This window comes from Corapipo altera, unplaced genomic scaffold (assembly GCF_003945725.1).
Source record: "Corapipo altera isolate COAL_440 unplaced genomic scaffold, ASM394572v1 60094, whole genome shotgun sequence".
NCBI lineage: Eukaryota > Metazoa > Chordata > Aves > Passeriformes > Pipridae > Corapipo > Corapipo altera.
Window position 1 is genome coordinate 54559 of NW_020885123.1, and position 18568 is coordinate 73126.

The 18568-nt window shown below is 40.9% G+C and overlaps 1 protein-coding gene across 1 annotated transcript in view; it reads right to left on the minus strand.

The window, feature by feature from the left end:
* Window positions 1-12272: 12272 nt before the first annotated feature.
* LOC113960424 (5'-AMP-activated protein kinase catalytic subunit alpha-1-like) overlaps window positions 12273-18568 on the minus strand; it is a 28689-nt gene continuing 22393 nt past the window's right edge. Inside the window, exons 7-9 of the mRNA XM_027669987.1 lie at window positions 15587-16073; window positions 15056-15182; window positions 12273-12517 (exon numbers count right to left, since the gene is read on the minus strand). Coding sequence (XP_027525788.1) covers window positions 12273-12517; window positions 15056-15182; window positions 15587-16073 — 859 coding nt within the window. The remainder of the gene's footprint in view (window positions 12518-15055; window positions 15183-15586; window positions 16074-18568) is intronic.

The window sequence follows — 18568 nt, forward strand, 5'->3', positions numbered from 1 at the left end:
CCCCATGCACTGTTATTTATAATCTTGTGTGGACTCATAAACTAAGAGGTTTCCTTCATATGTTGCAGTAGTTAGAGAGGAGAGATATTCAAAACAATCCTTGCCACTTGCTATAAAACCACTGGGACAAAACATATATAAACAACACCAATCTTCATGAAAGACAATAAAAACATAATATCAATAACTATAGTATTGTCTGGTAACCTGACAGCACTATTCACACTATACAAGCAATCCACCCTTTCAAAGCCTTTCCAGTCTGTATATGATATAGATTTTTGAGTTTGTTTTCAAATTTTAGCTAAATTCATAATACAAATTCAATTATAACCTTCTATACTGGAGAAAAATGCAAGTTTTGACTCTAACTCTGATCCTCACCTGCCAGCAATACAACATCACATACAAAAAGAATAAGTTAAAACACATTGTTGGTGACAGAGACTTTCTTAACTCTGGAATAGTAGATTCAGGGATCTATTAGGGCAAGAGGCCTGCTATATAAGAAAGAAAAAACCAATGCATTTTGTTCTTTAAGATGTGAGGTCTGCATTGAATGGCTAATGCATGGCTGTAGTTATTGTTCTGATTAATACAAAGATGACAAAAGCAATTAGAACAGTTTCTCTAATTTACTGTATTCTGCATCATCTTCTCAGTCTCGGGTTAGGCTCACCGGAGCCACAGATTGGCTCCTCTTATTCATGAGAATTACTAATGATAGATTGCGAGTGAATACTTTTTGATTTGCGATATAACTAAACAAATAAGGATCACTTGAAGGCATATTAAAGGTATTGTTAGTCATATTAATTACAACATGAGGTGCATCTCAGGTCTTTTCAATACAGATCATACATTTTTTGCACTTGGGATCAAATTAAAGATTTTGGTTTGTTTTCTCTCTTTTTCCAAAATTATAATCAATATAACAATATAACCACAAAACTAAAAGTATAACTACAAAGGTTTTTCTCTTCAGAACACTGTAGAAATGTTGCCCACTATTCCAAGAGGGAAGGAAAAGTTAATTACTTAAAAGTTAATTGTGGCAGTTTGAGCCACATTAGAAATCCAAAATCCAGTTTTCAGGCTTCCCCCCACCCGTTCCCACAATTTATCCTAACACCGGAGAGAAACTTTCAGAACAGAGGCTTCTATAGGGGAAGGGGGAAGTATATACATTTATTTACACAAATAAATATACTGTACAAACTAAAAGTAACTATATATATATATATATTACATTTCTGTCTGTCAGTCCTTTCAAGCCCCTCCTTTTAACTACTTTAGTCCAGGAGCAGCTTTTCAAGGCTGACATGTAACACAGTCTTTGCCGTGGGAGTGTTCTGGGCTCCTGAACACTCCCCCCTCACCAAGTTCCAGTTGTTTGTTGCAGTATCTCCTCCTCAGGAAGTCCAAGAAGATAGCTTTGAGTTCTTGCTCTTCTGCTGCTATGTGATTTCTCTCTCTCATACCTCGGTTCGTAGGCTACTGCAGTGTAGTTCAGCTTATCAAGCGTCTGTGTCCTGGAATGTTGATTTCTCCTCGGGTTTTCGGTTGTCCTGCGTTTTAGATCACAGCAGAGACATCCTCCAGGCCCCTCTCTCTCTCTCGGGGGTCTGTCTCCAATTCTTGCCTGGGATTTTCTCCCTAGCAATCGAGCCTCCTCCGGCCCATCCACTTGGCTCTGCTCTAATGCTGAGCCTCCCATCCACACAGCCCTCCTCTACAGTTTGGCTGCAAAGGTGGGGGGGAAGAAGAAGAGGGTCTGGTCGCAGGGCCTGCCTCTCTCTCTCCCACTTACCAGTTGTTTGTGAGTCGCATCCCTCACAAACATGCACTCATTCCAATGCTGTCTCTAACTCTGGCCTAGGCAGAGTTAAGGGGGCTGCAGGGCTCCCCTCTTCCCCCCAGAGGGGGAAAGAGGGAGCCCAGCCACCCCCTGGCCTTTTCCACCTACACACAGCAGACACCAACAGCCAAAACAACCAAGACTGAACTGCCAAACGCTTCCGGTGCTGTGATATATGATTTTGAGCAAAAGCGAACAACATGGACAGTGACTGGCTCTCCAGGGAACACTGCCCTGGCACCCAATCACCTCTGAGCCCCCCCAGCCTCTCTGGGGGGGCCAATTTCAAACTATGACATTAATTTACTTACTTTCCAATATATTTAGTATGTTTGAGTCTACAACAGTGAAAAAATACTGTTTGATTATTCTTTTTTATACTCAGCTTTAAGCTACATGTGCAGTTCAGAAGGATGGAGAAGGTCAGATTTCATCTTGCAGCTGGTTCCTTAGATGCTTGTATTTTTAGGTTTTTTGTCTATGAAATTCTGGTAAGAGAGTAAAATTCACAACATAAGCAGCACAAAGGAGAACAAATAACTAGTTGTAAGATCATGTAAAAATCAGCTGAGTAAACTTTTTAAACACAACTCTAAAGGAGTAAACTTTTTAAACACAATTCTAAAGATGTGATTAGTGTAATGCCAACCCAGGGTAAGGTCTCTGGTTTCAACCACTTGTATTCACAGCACCAACTGTGGGGGTGTTTCCAGAAGACAGTTCCCCCACTCCTGCAGACTGAGGGTCTAGAGAAGCACTGAGCAAAGTACACACAGAATCTGACAGGGTCATTCCACTGTCACAGTCACTTCTCAGTTTATAACAGGAAGATAGAAAGATGTTTTATCTAAGAGTTAAGGAAATCCTCAACCTACTGGCTTTCCATTTATGTTATTTGCAAAAGTTGTAGTTTTTATAAAGCAGGAGGGTTCTACCCCCCCCCCACAGCCCCGAGAAACTGGTAATTTAAACTTTTTTGAGTTCGGCTAGAGGAGGTTTAAGCCTCCCACTCGGTTCCTAGGCAACAAACTATCTCTATTGTGTGAGCTACTAACACCTTATCTCTTTCTCTGCTAAGGCAAAGGCGAAGTTTTGCAAGAGGGATTTTTATCCTTTTTGTCAAAACCCTGGGGTTTTTTGTTGTTTTTTTTTTTTTTCCTGAATACAACATTTTGGCAGAAGGTTTTTATAGGGGTACAATACAATCAAGAAGGCATTTCACTAAAACTTTTGTACAAAGACTCATTTCCCGGAAAAACTCCCTAAAACTGTCTGCATACTAGTTTGCACTTAAACGCAATTCTTTGGTTTTAAGTTATCTACAAGTGATTAGAAGGACTAAAGACAGAGATTTTGCTTTCTTTTCTCAACCACTTACATGCTTGGTTTCTGCGGGGCAAATCCCCTGCAAGTCGGTTTCTCACTAATTTCCAAATGGCAGGAGTTAAAGATGGAAACGAGAACTATGGAAAGGTGTGTACTTGTTTGTTTTAAATACTTATTCCCCAAGAGTAACAGAAAAGGGAAAGAAGACTTTTGTTTCTCTTTCTGACTGCAGCCTCTGTTGCCGTTTTTACTCACTCTTCCCCCCCCCCCTTCCCCGCGGGGTGGAAGAGAGAAAAGGCTGGAGCTACTTTTCATTTCTTTTCTTACTGCTGCAGTCACCGCCGAGTTCGCCGTCGGTCTGCTGTTCCCCGGGCCGCCCCGTGCATCGTGGAAGTCCTGGGGACCCCCGCAGAAGTCTGCTTGGCTCTGCAGAAGCAGCTCTTGGCGCTGCCGCCTGCTCCGCCGCCGCCTCTGTCGCTGGGGTCCCTCTGCCGCTCCGCCGCCTCCTGCCGTGGCTGCCAGCGCTGCCTTCCCCCCGGTCCAGCTCGGCGCGGCGGTAGCCCCAGTGCGCAGCTCCCAGCCCTGGCGCGCGGCCCCGGCGCCAGCACGCCGGACTCAGGCAGCAGTTTGAATAATCCTAAAGTGAATTTCTATGCTCGTGTTCACCTGAGACACTCTAACGGGAGGAGATTCTCCCGGACTCTCATCTCTGGGTTTTAACAGTTACTAACAAACTTATGGTCACTTCTCCACACACACAACCCCCAACACACACACACACACTAGTACGGTACCGTTAGCAACACTGTGAGCTCACGACAACATTGGACACACAACACAATTAACACGAGAGTTAACAGAGATATGGGAAGGCAGTTCTCTAGCCTGCCTCTCCTGTACACAAGAAGTGGCACTTTTTCGGGGTTGCTCTGTTCTTGTTTCCCTCTGGGGTTACTCCGTTCCTGGTTTTTTCTTGCATTGCTGCTGCCGGGCTGTCCTCTTGCTGGCTCCCAGGCACTCCGGCCCTACCCGTGCGGTGCTGACTAGCTCTGCTCCGCCACGTCGTTAGGATTCTCCAGCAGCCGTAGTGGCTCTCTAGTGTTCATCTGCACCACAACTCCGCGCGGGGTGGCAGCAGCCACGATTCGAACTCGCATTGTTCGATCGGTGCAGTGTACGCTGGGCAGCAATGTGCTACCCCTTCCAGCAGGGCGACTGCATGGTCGAAAAGTCTCATATCAGTGGCGAGGAGGGGTGGCCTTTCTCTTTTTACTGTCTCTGAGGGTGATTTGCTAGGTTTTTCTTTATTTTCTGGTTTGAAGGGTGGTGATTTTTTAGAAGCATGATCTTTTAAAGTTTTAAAGACAGTTCATCACAGTTTCAGGATGCTGACAGCCTGCTTAAGAGACTCAGTGGCTGCATTAAAAATCACTCTCCCTGCAGAGTCCCAAATGTCTGTACCAAATGCTGACTGAGCATCTACCCCATTTCTTTTGCACCAACTATATAAGGTGCAGAGTGCACATTTCTGATATCGCACACCGTGCTTCTCTAGTATCTCTGTTAGTACTATGCCAACAGATTCCTCCTCCACGGATATCTGTGCTTCCATTATTTATTCCCCAATGGCTCACCTTCTTTCCAGGTGTCTGTAAGTCTGGACTTACGTTTCGGCTCTAAGGTCCGCCGCTCGGCTCTGAGGTCCACCGACAAATGCTACATTGGAGTTCCATCATCACTGCTCTAAGGTCCACAGTTACCACTCTCAGGTCTGCAGTGACAAATCCCCTTGCTACTGCTCTAAGGTCCGCGGTAAATCTTCTGCAATAAATCTTCTCTATCACCGCTCTAAGGTCCGCAGTCTTATGCAAGGAATTCTCCTTGCAGTAAATCTTCTGCCCAGTAAATCACATCGGGGTCACCAATTGACGACGACCAAGAATGCGCTCAGATAGCAGGGAAAGGCACACAGCTACTTTATTGCTCTCAAATGTTTCTTTTATACTCTTTGTATACTATCATGCTACAACATAATTGGTTAAAAGTCTCAAACATAAAACACTGTACATACTTTCATTGGTAACATAGAAGACACTACATACTTTCATTGGTGACACTATACACATTTTGATTGGTGACCTTTGGTCTTGGCTGCATTACGTTTGCTCCATCCCGCATTGTAGTAAATATTTCCTTTGAGTTGTTTACATTCCTTTGCAACTTCAGAGCTGCAACTGCTCAAATTCAAGGCCTACCATCCAGTCGTTTCCCACCGAATAACTCCTGGGGAGTATTGGCAAATAGATTTCTCTGAGTTAGCAAAATGTGGACATTATAAATATCTGTTCATTTTAGTGCATACCTTCTCAGGATGGCCAGAGGTTTTCCCACATCATAACAATTGAGTTAGAGAAGTTGTTTAAAATTCTGCTAAAGGAAATAATTCCTAGGTTTGGGATCCCCAAAGGTTTATCCTCAGATAATGGACCCCATTTTGTTTCAGAGGCAGTTCAGGGAGTATAAAAATTTCTCTGAATGAAATGGGATTTGCACACTCCCTGGAGACTGCAGTCAAGCGGAAAGATAGAATGAATCACTCTGTTGAGCAGAAAATAACCCCCTTGCATTCTAGTTGTTCCTCAGATATCAGAGGGTCTGGGTGTGGTTGGGCTTAATTTCTGATTAGAACCAATAAGCACTGTAAGTCTGCTCTCGTTCAATAAGATTCCAAATGCACAAATAGTGTGGTTTACACTGCAAGTCTGGTCTCATTCTCGATCACAGATTCAGCAATAGTGTGGTATACTGATTCAACACTAGAAGAAGTCTGGTAGTGCTCAATAAGATCTTCCATGATCACAGATTCACAAATAGCATGGTTTATTGAAGCAACAGATTATAGATTCTTCTTAGATTGATGGTGATAAATGGACTAGACCTACAAAATATAGGTGTATAGCGCTATGTTCAAGTGTTCCCAGGTATACTCTGATGCAGTCGGATGTACAAATCTTACCAAAGAAGCATCTCTGCTTTGGGGAGAAGAGAGGAGAAAGCCCATCAACTTGTCTGCAAGGTAGTCATATTTTCATTCTTGGGTGAAGTGGAGGTAAGACTGTAGTCAAATATCCTGTTACTGTCATCATAAATGGGGGAGGGCAGACACTTTATATGTAAATTAAAAATATCAAGAGTTACAAAGAGAGACCTTACAAAGGCTGTGGATCTTGTCCAAGGGCGGAACAGAACTGTGACACCTTAGTATCACTTCCACCTGGCCAATTGCAGGGATAAGGGTCATCCAGCATCCACCCAACACCCTATCACCCCCATCAGTAGGCTATCACGCTCACATTAATCCCTTCACCACATATTTTATGGCATATATCATGGCAATCCTTTTACCACATGTCTCATGGCATATGTCATGGCTGTAGATCTTATTCCTACAGATTCTCAAGAGGCAAATCACAAAATTATGTCAGGAAACACAGGAGGTTTTACCTATTGTATTGATGAGAATTAAGATAACTCTACAGGTTAGAAAGGAAAGAAGTCCCTTCAGAGTATTATATGGAAAACCATATCCTGTCAGGAAATCGAACTGACCAAATGCACTTAGAATGGGAGGGAATTACGAGAAATCATTTACTGTCTCTTTTTCGGGTATTATCTTCCTTGCACAGGTATCTCAACCAGCAGGTTCCACTTCCTCTGGACTCTCCGGTGCATTATTTTGAACCTGGAGAGTTGGTCTACATTCAAACTTGGAAGGTTGAGCCATTAATGGAAAAGTGGAAAGGACCCCATTTGGTACTTTTAACAACCTACACAGCAGTAAAGGTAGAAGGAATTAACTCTTGGATTCACTATTCCAGTTTGAAGATAGTTCCTCTGGATCACCAGTGGACATTGACAGCATTGGGGCCATTAAAAATGAAACTACACGAGAACCTTATATAATGAATTGCGCCTGGGAATCGGAATCCCCTTGAATTAAAAACCTCAAATTAAACTGTCCTCAAGGACTACTGTTATTGCTTTTGTGTATTAGTGATATTGTTACCTATAGTTATAGTGGTAATCTATAAAAATACTTTTTTGCTTAAGCCTAAAAATGATAACAACAAATATTATAAGGAAAGTAAAAATATTACATGAATTACAAAGTGATGATATATCCTTAGGTTTTGCTGAAGTATGGAAGTGGCTTACATCTTGGTTACCAGACTTGCAGAGTTGGTTTAGGAGAATAATAGGACTAATTGTTATAGTGATACTAACATTTGTCTGTGTCTTTGTTATAAGTCAATGTTGCTCTTTTTGTTTTACTAAAATGACCATGGGAAACAAAGAACAAGAAATAATGATGATGACCTCAGATTTAAAAAGGAAAGAACGGGGAGCAAAATATATAAAGGCTAGGCAGGATTTTTGGGAATGACAATTAGTCAAATATCTCATAAGAATGAAGCAAAACTTTTTAGCAGATGTTGAACAGCAAGAAAGGGGAGTAACAAAATGAACTATGCTAAAGAAATGGCATGAAAATGAGACTTGAAGAAAAATAAGTATTTTTAAACAAGTCTCAAAGGGGGGATTTGTTGCATATATAATATACTTTGTAGATAGCTAGCTGAAACTAGGACCCACGACAGGAGAAGCAAGCAAGAGCAGGATTACACCATAAATGAAATCAACGAGGAGATAACACAGTAACAAGCTGCTGATAAAGCAAAAGAATTTTGCTTAAACTTTGTGTTAACCTTTAGTCATTAACAAATTAATCTATTACAATATCTGCCCATCAGCTGTAATTGTCCCTTACATAAGCCCCTTCCCCATAGAGCAAGCACTGTAAAATACTTGTATACTGGATCTTTAAACAGAGATGAAGGAATGTATAGCCAATGGCTTTAGATTGTTTTGCATATGGGAAATGTCGATTTTTCACTGTCTGAAGTGTATAATATGGATAGCTGGCATACTGAGGGTGTGCCAACTTTGTGGATTCACTACCCAGTACCCATCTTTGTGTAGACATAATAAAAAACTCGACTCTGTGTGCGGATTGGCTTCTTGCACACCAGGTGAAAGAACCCTACTTTTAGGACAACAAAACCACTATGAGCTGAAACGGCCACACAGACCTCCTGCTGCACAGCCCTAAATGCTTTCTGAATGGCTGTCTACAGGGGAATGTTCCCCCCACAGCAGCTCCACAGCAAGCAAAGCATCCCTGGGACAGACACCTCCAGCAGGGAGGTCACCCCAGCTGGGAACAAGGCCCAACAGAATCAACAGGGAGGTGGCAGGAAACAAGGAGCCATGTGGGCTGAGGGCTTGTTATGTTATAAACAAGCATTTGAGACATTCAGCTTTGAAAGAAAAAAACCCCCAAACAAACCAACCCACAACACAGGTAGTAGGCACATCTTTGTTAACAAACAGGACATCTTAAAATAGTAATCAACTGGTAAAATATAGTTTATTTCCAAGTTTTTATTAAACACTCATATCAAAACAACTATGATTTAAAAAAAAATATTGCACCATTACCTAGTGAGTTATAATTCACATGGGTCAATCATGTTTGTCCACATTTTAAAAAAATTTACAATACAAAGGCAAGATAATTCAACATGCTCCAGTGGAAGAAAGTTTGAGAATATAGATCAATTGGTATATTTGCATAAGTTGCCTCCTTACAATCCTGGCATATTTTTCAGTGAAATTTTGTTTCACAACCTATTGGTAGATACTAGTGTGATACTAAAACATGGTCTGCAAGATCAGTAGGAACATCTGAAGAAAGCAGTTTCAACAGTAAGATTTACAAAGCATAAGAAAGTTACACAACAGACAACTGCTGTGGATTCAAATAGCTTGTCAGTCCCTCTTTCTCCCTCCCCCACACTGTATAACCCCCCCCAACAAACAAACAAAACAAAAAAACCCCACCTCAACTCTGTTCCAGCAGGAAACTTTTGTCCATCAAAACTGATTTATCATACCAGTAAAATTTACTTTAAATAAAGCTATGCATATAGTACACTTTTGCCAGATACTCACGTCAACTTCCACATACCAAGACAAAATAATAACCATGGTTGCCTTAATGCATAAGAGAGCCAAAAAAGTATATAAAAATTAAAGCCTTTTGCACCTTGACACCTTACACTTGTGGTCAGCATTACAAATTTGCAAACCAGGACCAGATACCATTTACAAATATTTACTTTAACATACACAGGAAACTCTTTCAGTGATTCCAAAGCAGTTCCAGATGAGGAATTACTGCAAAAAAAAAAATCTGTGCATTTGTTATATGGTACGAGTGCAGTATTAAACTCCACGAAACACAAACCTCCACTTAAATAGGATTTGCAGTTGGTCTCATGTTGACATCTCAATCTCAGGAGTTTAAATCCAAAGTTTTCTTTAACAGAAATCTTCCACTTTGAGATACAGTAATACAGTTGTGCATTAGAGGGACAGTGTGTGACACTTGAGGATAAAGAATTGAAGTTGTAACTTGTACCTACATACTAGGCAGACCACAACATCTCCCAGTTCAGAACAGTTATAGGAGCTCCAGGGCTTAAGTAGCTTCAAGTTTCATCAAATTCTGTGCTGTGCATATTCATAACTGGAACCAGTTGGCCTGGATTACACTATTCTTATAGCTATAGCTAGCATTTTTCAGTTAGACATTGACAATAACTCCCATTCATTTCCAGGGTCAAAGTTTCACTGTTCATAGTAATGCCTTGATTTCCGGTCTCTAACCAGGAGAGCAATCTTCAAAACAAAGTAGATAATGAAGAAATTTTGAAGAGAATAATCATGGTTGAATGCAAAACTAAATGTTTTATGACATAGCTTATTGTACAATGTTTACATCTATTAGTGCCAGATGAAAATGGAACTGTGGATAATTAAATCCAGTTTACAAAAGATTAAATGTTTTTGCACAAGTACTAGCTACAATTTTAACATTTAAGGTTCAATTTTCTTCCCAAAACATTGTAAAAACCATAACTTCAGTATGATTTATGACACTGGTAAAAGAAATACACTGTTAAAAACTTTGAATACCTAGCACAAGTAAAGGTTGGGCATAGAATGGATTGAGAATTAGCCCTGGGGAGGACTGTGGATGTTTGTGGATGAGAAGTTCAATACAGAATCACAGAATGGTCAGTAAGTAATGCTTTAGTAACTCTGGTAATTTCTTCATCTCCTGTAAGTGTGTGGTAATATTACTTTTCTGTTATTAGGATTAAATTTACTTGTATGTATACAGTGCCTAGGCAAATAATGCAAAACAGCTAATGCACTGTAATTATCATAGAATCACAGAATCATAGAATGGTTTGGGTTGGAAGGGACCTTAAAGATCATTTAGTTCCAACCCCCTGCCATGGGTAGGGACACCTTCCACTAGACCAGGTTGCTCAGAGCTCCATCCAACCTGGCCTTGAACACTTCAGGGATGGGCAGCCACAACCTCTGTGGGCAACCTGTTCCAGTGCTTCACCACTCTTATAGTAAAGAAATTCTTCCTAATATCTAATCTAAACCTGCTGTTAGCATATTATATAAACAGCTGTATCAAAGTATGAACATATTTTTAACAGTGAAAATTTTAGATTCTGGAATAGCATGCAAGATGCCTTAGAGCTGTGCTCTTAACTACAAGCATGTGTTTATAAGGAACAGGATTCTCAGCCTGCAGTAGCAGTGGGGAGCTGATGTGCTGCTACCATGCTAAGATATGAGCTAGTAAATCTGCACAGATAAGGAATCTGTTGACAGTTCTCCTTCACAGAGGCACATTTTGTTTCAGTCCACGGAGTGCCAAGTCTTCTCAGCATTGTCTCTCACCACTGTTGTGGCCCGAATTGTTCTGCTTACAGCCCACAGAATTTCACTCTTAGCACATTACAAAGCACCTACATGTATTTCCACCTGGTTGGATTTGCATGGATTAAATAAAATTTATCCGTTCTTAAATGCAGTACATTATAATGCTGTCATGGTTTAAGCTCAGATAGAAATTAAGCACCATGCAGCCCCTCGCTCAACCCCCCCTCTGTCCCCCCCACCCTGGTAGAATGGAGAGGAGAATTGAAATAAAACTTGTATGTTGAGATAAGAACAGTTTAATAATTGAAAATAAAGTAAAATAAAATAATTATGGTAAATAATAATAATTATAATAAAAAGGAAACAAACAAGTGATGCACAATGCAATTGCTCACCACCCACTGACTGATGCTAAACCCCCCCTTCTGAACCCAGATCAGCCCCTTCCAGTTAACTCCCCCAAGTTTATATACCAGTCATGACATTCTATGGTGTGGGACATCCCTTTGGTCAGTTTGGGTCACCTGTCCCAGCTATGCTCCCTCCCACTGGCAGGGCATGAGACAAGGGAAAAAAAAGTCCTTGACTTATGACATGACTTAGCAAAAACAAAATCGTTAGTGTGTTATCAACACCATTCTCATTCTGAAACCAAAACAGAGCACTGTAACACCTACTGAGAAGAAATTAACTCTACCCTAGCTAAAACCAGGACAAATGCATTAAACCTATCCTATATCATTTACTGCCAAATAAGGGAGAGGAAACAGCAGTTTTAACATATTACTGTTAGATGCTGACAATTCTGATCAACTGAGGCACAACTATAGATGATGATCAACAATTCATAGTTAAGTCATTGAACTAGTAAGTATACATTTACTTACAGTGCATTAGATGTATGTATTACCAGTGAAAAAAACAAGAAGGTCAGCATAACTTAAATATTATATGAATTCTAATGTGTTATGAACACTGCCCCAAGGGCATGTGACTTCCTGTACCTGTATTATGCTATTGGACAGCAGACAATCAGAATTCACTCCAGATTCAAAATAATATACATAACTGCCTATAATCATTCCAGTCCCTCTGCAAATTGCATTCTGTGGTTAGTTTTTTCAGCACCTTAGTTAATTTAAGTTGATTAAAACTGGAAGCATCTGACTATGATTTAGGTATGCTTATTGCTGTAAAAAAAATAAGCCCATTTTCAAAATTATTGTGCAAGTATTTTAATAAGATTTGCACACATCTCGAAGAACTCTATTGTATGACTCCCTGGTCTTGGAGTTAAGTCACCTTTAGAAGAATCAAGTGAAGAGATCACTGAGGGTGTAAGGGATATATCTGCAGATTTTCCTTGTGCATCAGCATCTGAATCTTTTTGACAGGATCTACAGTTGCTCACAGAACCTGATCTCTGTGGAGTTGCAGTCCCAGATTTTGCTTCAGTAATTTCATCTGGGGAGCAAATGGAGGAGGAAAATTAGTCATCAGTACCAAATAAGTCATAGGAACAGCAAACTTCTTCCCCTTTTCACGCTTCTAATATTATTTTTTTAAATTTTGATTAATACATAAACAGTTTTTGCAACTGTATATAGTTGATACAAAATAAAAGCTTATACACATAGCAACACAGAATCAAATGTCCTTAAGTAAATTATTCTTGTGCTCTGAACTGTGCTCCAGGACTATCTGATCTAGTTTAGACCAGCACTCACCATATTTTTCATGAAGTTATTTCCAGGGGAAGTTAGTGAACACAGGAGTTTTCACATTAAAGCTACTTTAAACTACAATTTGTAAGAGGAATAGAGAACAGTTAGCTGTGATGGAGGGAAAGTCAGATCAGCTTCACTATTGGAAGAGAGATGCCAAATTCATGCCCTTGGGTTGTATTTCCTCAAGAGTTGAGGCTAGGACTGCAGTTGCTCCAGCTTCATGGCTCTTAAGCAGTCACCTCCCCTCCAACAGGAATGGCGTTCATCTTATACTACAGTAGAGGTTAGTGTAGGAAAGTGATTAATCCCCTGTATCAAATACTACTAGATCTAAGCAAGCACTTGTATTGTCAGAAGGGACAAGGCAAGTATTGCAGTGTCAAGTCAGATCAGGTAAACTGTCACGAAACTCAGCCTCAGCCATCCTATACTATGATCCAGCCATATTCCAGTGAATCCTTTTCCCATGCCACATGCTTTCCTAGGCATATCATGTACACCATTAGCTATAAATAATTTGTTTTAGTCTACTATGCTCTTAAACAAGCATTATGGTCAGTCTATATTTGCTCCTCCATTTTCAGGAAGGTATCTGACTTGCAGATTTGGCTGGGATAGAGTTAATTTTCTTCCTAGTAGTTAGCATGGGGCTATGGTTTGGATTTGTGCTGGAAACAGTGCTGATAACACAGGGATGTTTTTATTATTGCTGAGCAGGACTTGCACAGTATCAAAGCTTTTTCTGCTCCTCACATAGCCCCACCAGCAAGGAGGCTGGGGGTGCACAAGGAGTTGGAAGGGGACACAGTTGGGACAGCTGACTCCAACTGACCAAAGGGATATTTCAGACCATATGGTGTCATGCTCAGCATATAAAGCTGGGGGAAGAAGAAAAAAGTGGGAGATGTTTGGAGTTGATGGCATTTGTCTTCCCAAGTAACTGTTATGCATGATGGAAATGGTTGAACACTGCCCTGCCCATGGGAAGTAGTGACCAAATTCCTTGTTTTGCTTTGCTTGCACATGTGGTTTTTGCTTTCACTATTAAACTGTCTTTTTCCTCAACCCACGAGTTTTCTCACTTTTACCCTTCTGATTCTCTCCCCTATTCTACCTGGGGAAAGTGAAGGAGTGGTTGTGTGGGCCTTAGTTACCAGCTGGGCTTAAACCACAACAGAGTTGTATGCTGTGTTACTGCCACTCTATAAAAGTTTTTTCTACAGATCTGTCCAACTGCTTTCAAGACTTCACTTACTGCAGGCATGCAATTCCCATCTCAAATTTTGTCTACTACTAGCATTGATGGGTTGGACCTGGTTGGCAGCTAAACCCCCAGCCAGCCCTTCATTCACTCCACCCTACCTTAGTGCAATGGAGGAAGAGAATTGGAAGAACAAAAGCAAGAAAACTCATAGAGCGAGATAAACACAGTTTAATAAGATGAAGGAAGAAAGAAAAAAAAAAAGTGATGCAAAGGCAATTACTTGCCACCTCCTGCAAGCAGACTAATGCACAGTCAGTCTCTGAGCAATGGTTACCTTCCCCAAACTCCCGTCCACTCAGATTTTTTGCTAAGCGTGACATCATATAGCATGGAATACCACTTTGATCAAGCCGGGTCAGCTCTTCAGGTTATGTCCCCTCACAACTTCTTGTTCACCCCCAGCCTACTCATTGGGTGCACCACAGTGAGAAAACAGAAAGACTAGTTACTATGCAAGTACTGGTCAGCAATAGCCATAACACTGTTTTAGTCATAGATCAAAAACACAGTCACAGATAAAATAAACAGCACCATACCAGCTGCTATGGAGAAATTTAGCTCCATCTCAGCCAGACCCAGTACAGCAACATACAGTTCAAGTCAAATTTGCATGCCTAAATGCCAAGCTTTATCTTCACTAGGAAAACATGTTCCCATACTTAAGATCTAAATTAACATTTAAATTTGGGGGTGAGGCTGCAAAACCAATTTAGGTTGATCCAAAACTTACTTCCCACAATCCTTCCCCTTTTGCATCAGCAGTATTAGTGCTGGTGCAGACACAAAATGGAGCAGTTCTGGAGTTGATATAGTTAAAAAGTGATTATTTAAGGAATGAAACAGCTAACCATCTGATCATAGGAACACTAGACCAGGAAGGAATAAAGAAACATTAATGCAGATCTAGCTTGGTTTAAATTAATAAAGGGCAACACATCACTTATAAACAAGTAAGTTAAGACATGTTTGCATTTAAAATTATTCCCCTTACAAGTCCATTGACTTACATACCATCAATGCTACGGAAGTCCAGTAAGTATGTCCTGCTGTCCACCTGATACAACTGTAGACTCATTTTGGAATATGCATTTGTCACTGGATTCTTCCTTCGAACACGCAAATAGTATGGATTTACAACCTAGTACATGAGAGATTTGACTTAGTAACTAGAACTGCTTAAGAAGCACTGCACATTGTTTTTCTTATTTCAACTCACTGGTATTATCAAGTGATTTCGGGTTTACCTGTCAGAGTTGTTTTTTTTTTTACCAACAAAAACACACCCAAAAAACCCCAAATAAAACATCCTACTCAACACATTCCCAGAGCCCCAGTAGAAAGGTTAAACACATTAGCAAGATTTTTCCTGTCAGCATAAATAGCCTCCCCCAAAACCCTTCCTGCACAGCCAAGCACAAGCCGTCAGTACAGTCACGGGACTATCTTCCACAGCACAGGAGAGCAGTTTCAGACTTCTAGGCTATGTAGTTACACAGCTCAAAAATTTTCTGATGTCTGCTGTAAAGACCCTTTATTCTTTACCTTCCATTCATAATCCAGTTGTTTAATTGCTCGACAAACTTCAGCCATGATATCATTTGGTCGACTCTGACTCCGTATTCCCAAGTGCCACTTCGCTTTTCTTACACCTTGGTGTTTTGACTTCTGTGGATTCAACTCATCAAGAGTATGGCGGGGACGTGGTGCTTCAGCTACTAAGAATGGCACTCTTTCAGGATGAGGTCGAGACAGATTGTGATCATCAAGAAAAGAATCCAGTGGGCTTGTAGCCAAGTAGAAGTCTTTGGCCTCATTCATTATTCTTCTATTATCTATAATGAGGTGATAAGCAACCACTAAAGGGTCCTGATGATTTTGGCTGTATAGACAACTTAGCACTTCCTCTTCAGTGCATTCAAACTTCTCACACACTTCTTTTAAGGCTTCATCATCAATCATGGTAGAACTATATGAGGGGTCTTCAGGAAACAGGTATTTGGGAAGGTCCTGCTTAAACCATTCATGTTCTCTAGATTTAAAAAAAAAGTCTGAGTATATATATGTACAGTAAGCCTTTTTAGTATTAAATAATTTAAAAAATAAAATTATTCTTCATCTATACAAAAAAGATCAACAGTTGTCAGTCCAAGTCCCCTTCTGTGCAGCACAACAGTACATAATGAAAAGTAATTATCTCCTTCACAAGATTTTGCTAGACATTTTGCAGGAGACTGAAAAATGCCTCTTTCCTCTAAGGGTTTCAACTACCTGATCTCCAATAATATCTTTGTGTAAGTCAACCACCTTTTTATATAAATAGTTGTTCTTTTGGCATTGGGTTTGTGGTTTGTTTTTCTTTTTACTACTTTGCTATTTTAGTTTTGAGATATTTTCAACTGAAATCTGTATGCTATCCAATCAAGTTGTCCCTCCCCAAGTACATACATAACAAATTAAAGAAATCTTGACACTGAATAGTTTCTTTGGTAATGTTTGAACATTGAAGTCCACACTCTCTACCCCCAACAAGTTGCCTATCATTTTTTCATTCAGAAACCCCCCTGCTCTCTCTTCAAGCCTTAAAGAGTAGAGGGAAAGCTATGGAAGAGTCAATCTGTACCTCTTTACTAGTGTATCCATGGGCTAAGAGGGAAAAGGAAATATACAGAAGGGACCAAATACTTAGGTTGCCCAATCACACAGAAAAAAAATAAAGTAGTTTTGTGTGCCTAGAGTAAGTTGCTTAACTAGTCAAAGGATATAGCATGACGCTAATTTTAAAAGTATCCTACTCTATAGCATAATGACTTGCTACAGATTTAAGAGCAGTTATATTGATCAAGCTCTAGTCAGTATGAGCCTGAGAACATGCCTCAGCACAAGTGCATTGAGCAAAATGTACTTTCATCATAAGCAAGCAGTTAATTTGGAAGTAAAAAAAAACTTTTCCCATACGACTATAAAGCACAGTTCTAGCTGAATAAATGAGTATTTTGTTACTATTTGTTGCAGTGGGCCTCTTCCTTTGTGTACACACACCCCTAGAAAAATTAAGGTATTCGATTAAACTCAAAAGTTTATCCTTTAAACTGAGATGATGTCTCATAGTTAACAGGACAAAATTGTTTAGGATTCAAAGTCCAGCCATGCTCTGTAGTCAACAACTTTCAACATCTTTTTTCACATCACTTCTCTTTCAGACTTATTTAACATGACTTAGATGAGTGGATAGGAACTTAGCTTAAGTTTTACAGTGTTTAGTTCTCAGTGCTTTGATTTCTGTCAGTCTTCTCAATGACTTCTATGCCTCAGTCTTCAACGGCAAGTGCTCCAGCCACACTGCTCAAGTCAGGAAAGGCAAATGCAGGGACTAGGAGAATAAAGACCCTGAGCCTACTGTAGGAGAGTATCAGGTTCAAGACCATTTAAGGAACCTGAATGTTCCCAAGTCCATGGGACCCAATGAGAACCATCCACGGGTCCTGAGGGAGCTGGTAGACGAAGTTGCTAAGCCACTATCCATTGTTTTTGAAAAATGGTGGTAGTCAGGTGAAGTTCCCGAGGACTGGAAAAAGGGAAATATAACCTCCATTTTTAGAAAGGGGAAAGTGGAAGATCCAGGGAACTACAGACCAGTCAGTGTCACCTCTGTGCCAGGCAAGATCATGGAGCACATTCTCCTGGAAACTATGCTAAGGCACATGGAAAACAAAGAGGTGATTGGTAACAGCCAACATGGCTTTACAAAGGGGAAATCATACCTGACAAATTTGGTGACCTTCTATGATGGGGCTACAGCACTGGTGGATGGGGCAGAGCAACTGACATCGTCTACCTGGACTTGTGCAAAGCATTTGACACTGTCCTGCACAACATCCTTGTCTCCAAATTGGAGAGACATGGATTTGATGGATGAACCACTTGGTGGATAAAGAACTGGTTGGATGGCCGCACGTAAAGAGTTGTGCTCAACGGCTTGTTGTCCATGTGGAGACCAGTGATGAGTGGTGTCCCTCAGGGGTTGGTACTGGGGTCAATACTGTTCAACATCTTTGTCAGCAACATGGACAGCGGGATCGAGGGCACCCTCAGCAAGTTCACTGATGACACCAAGCTGTGTGGTGCAGTTGACATGCTAGAGAGAAGGGATGGGCCATCCAGAGAGAACTTGACAGGCTTGAGAGGTGGGCTGATGCAAACCTCATGAAGTTCAACAAAGCCAAGTGCAAGGTCCTACACCTGGGGTGTGGCAATCCCAGACACACCTACAGGTTGGGTGGAGAAGGGATTGAGAACAGCCCTGCGGAGAAGGACTCACGTGAGACTCCACCTGGAGCACTGCGTAAAGTTCTGGTGCCCCCAACATAAGAAGGACATGGAACTGTTGGAATAAGTCCATAGGAGACCACGAAGATGATAAGAGGACTGGAGCACCTCCCCTATGAAGACAGTCTGAGAGAGTTGGGGTTGTTCAGACTGGAGAAAAGAAGGCTGCCTGAGACCTCATAGCAACCTTCCAGTATC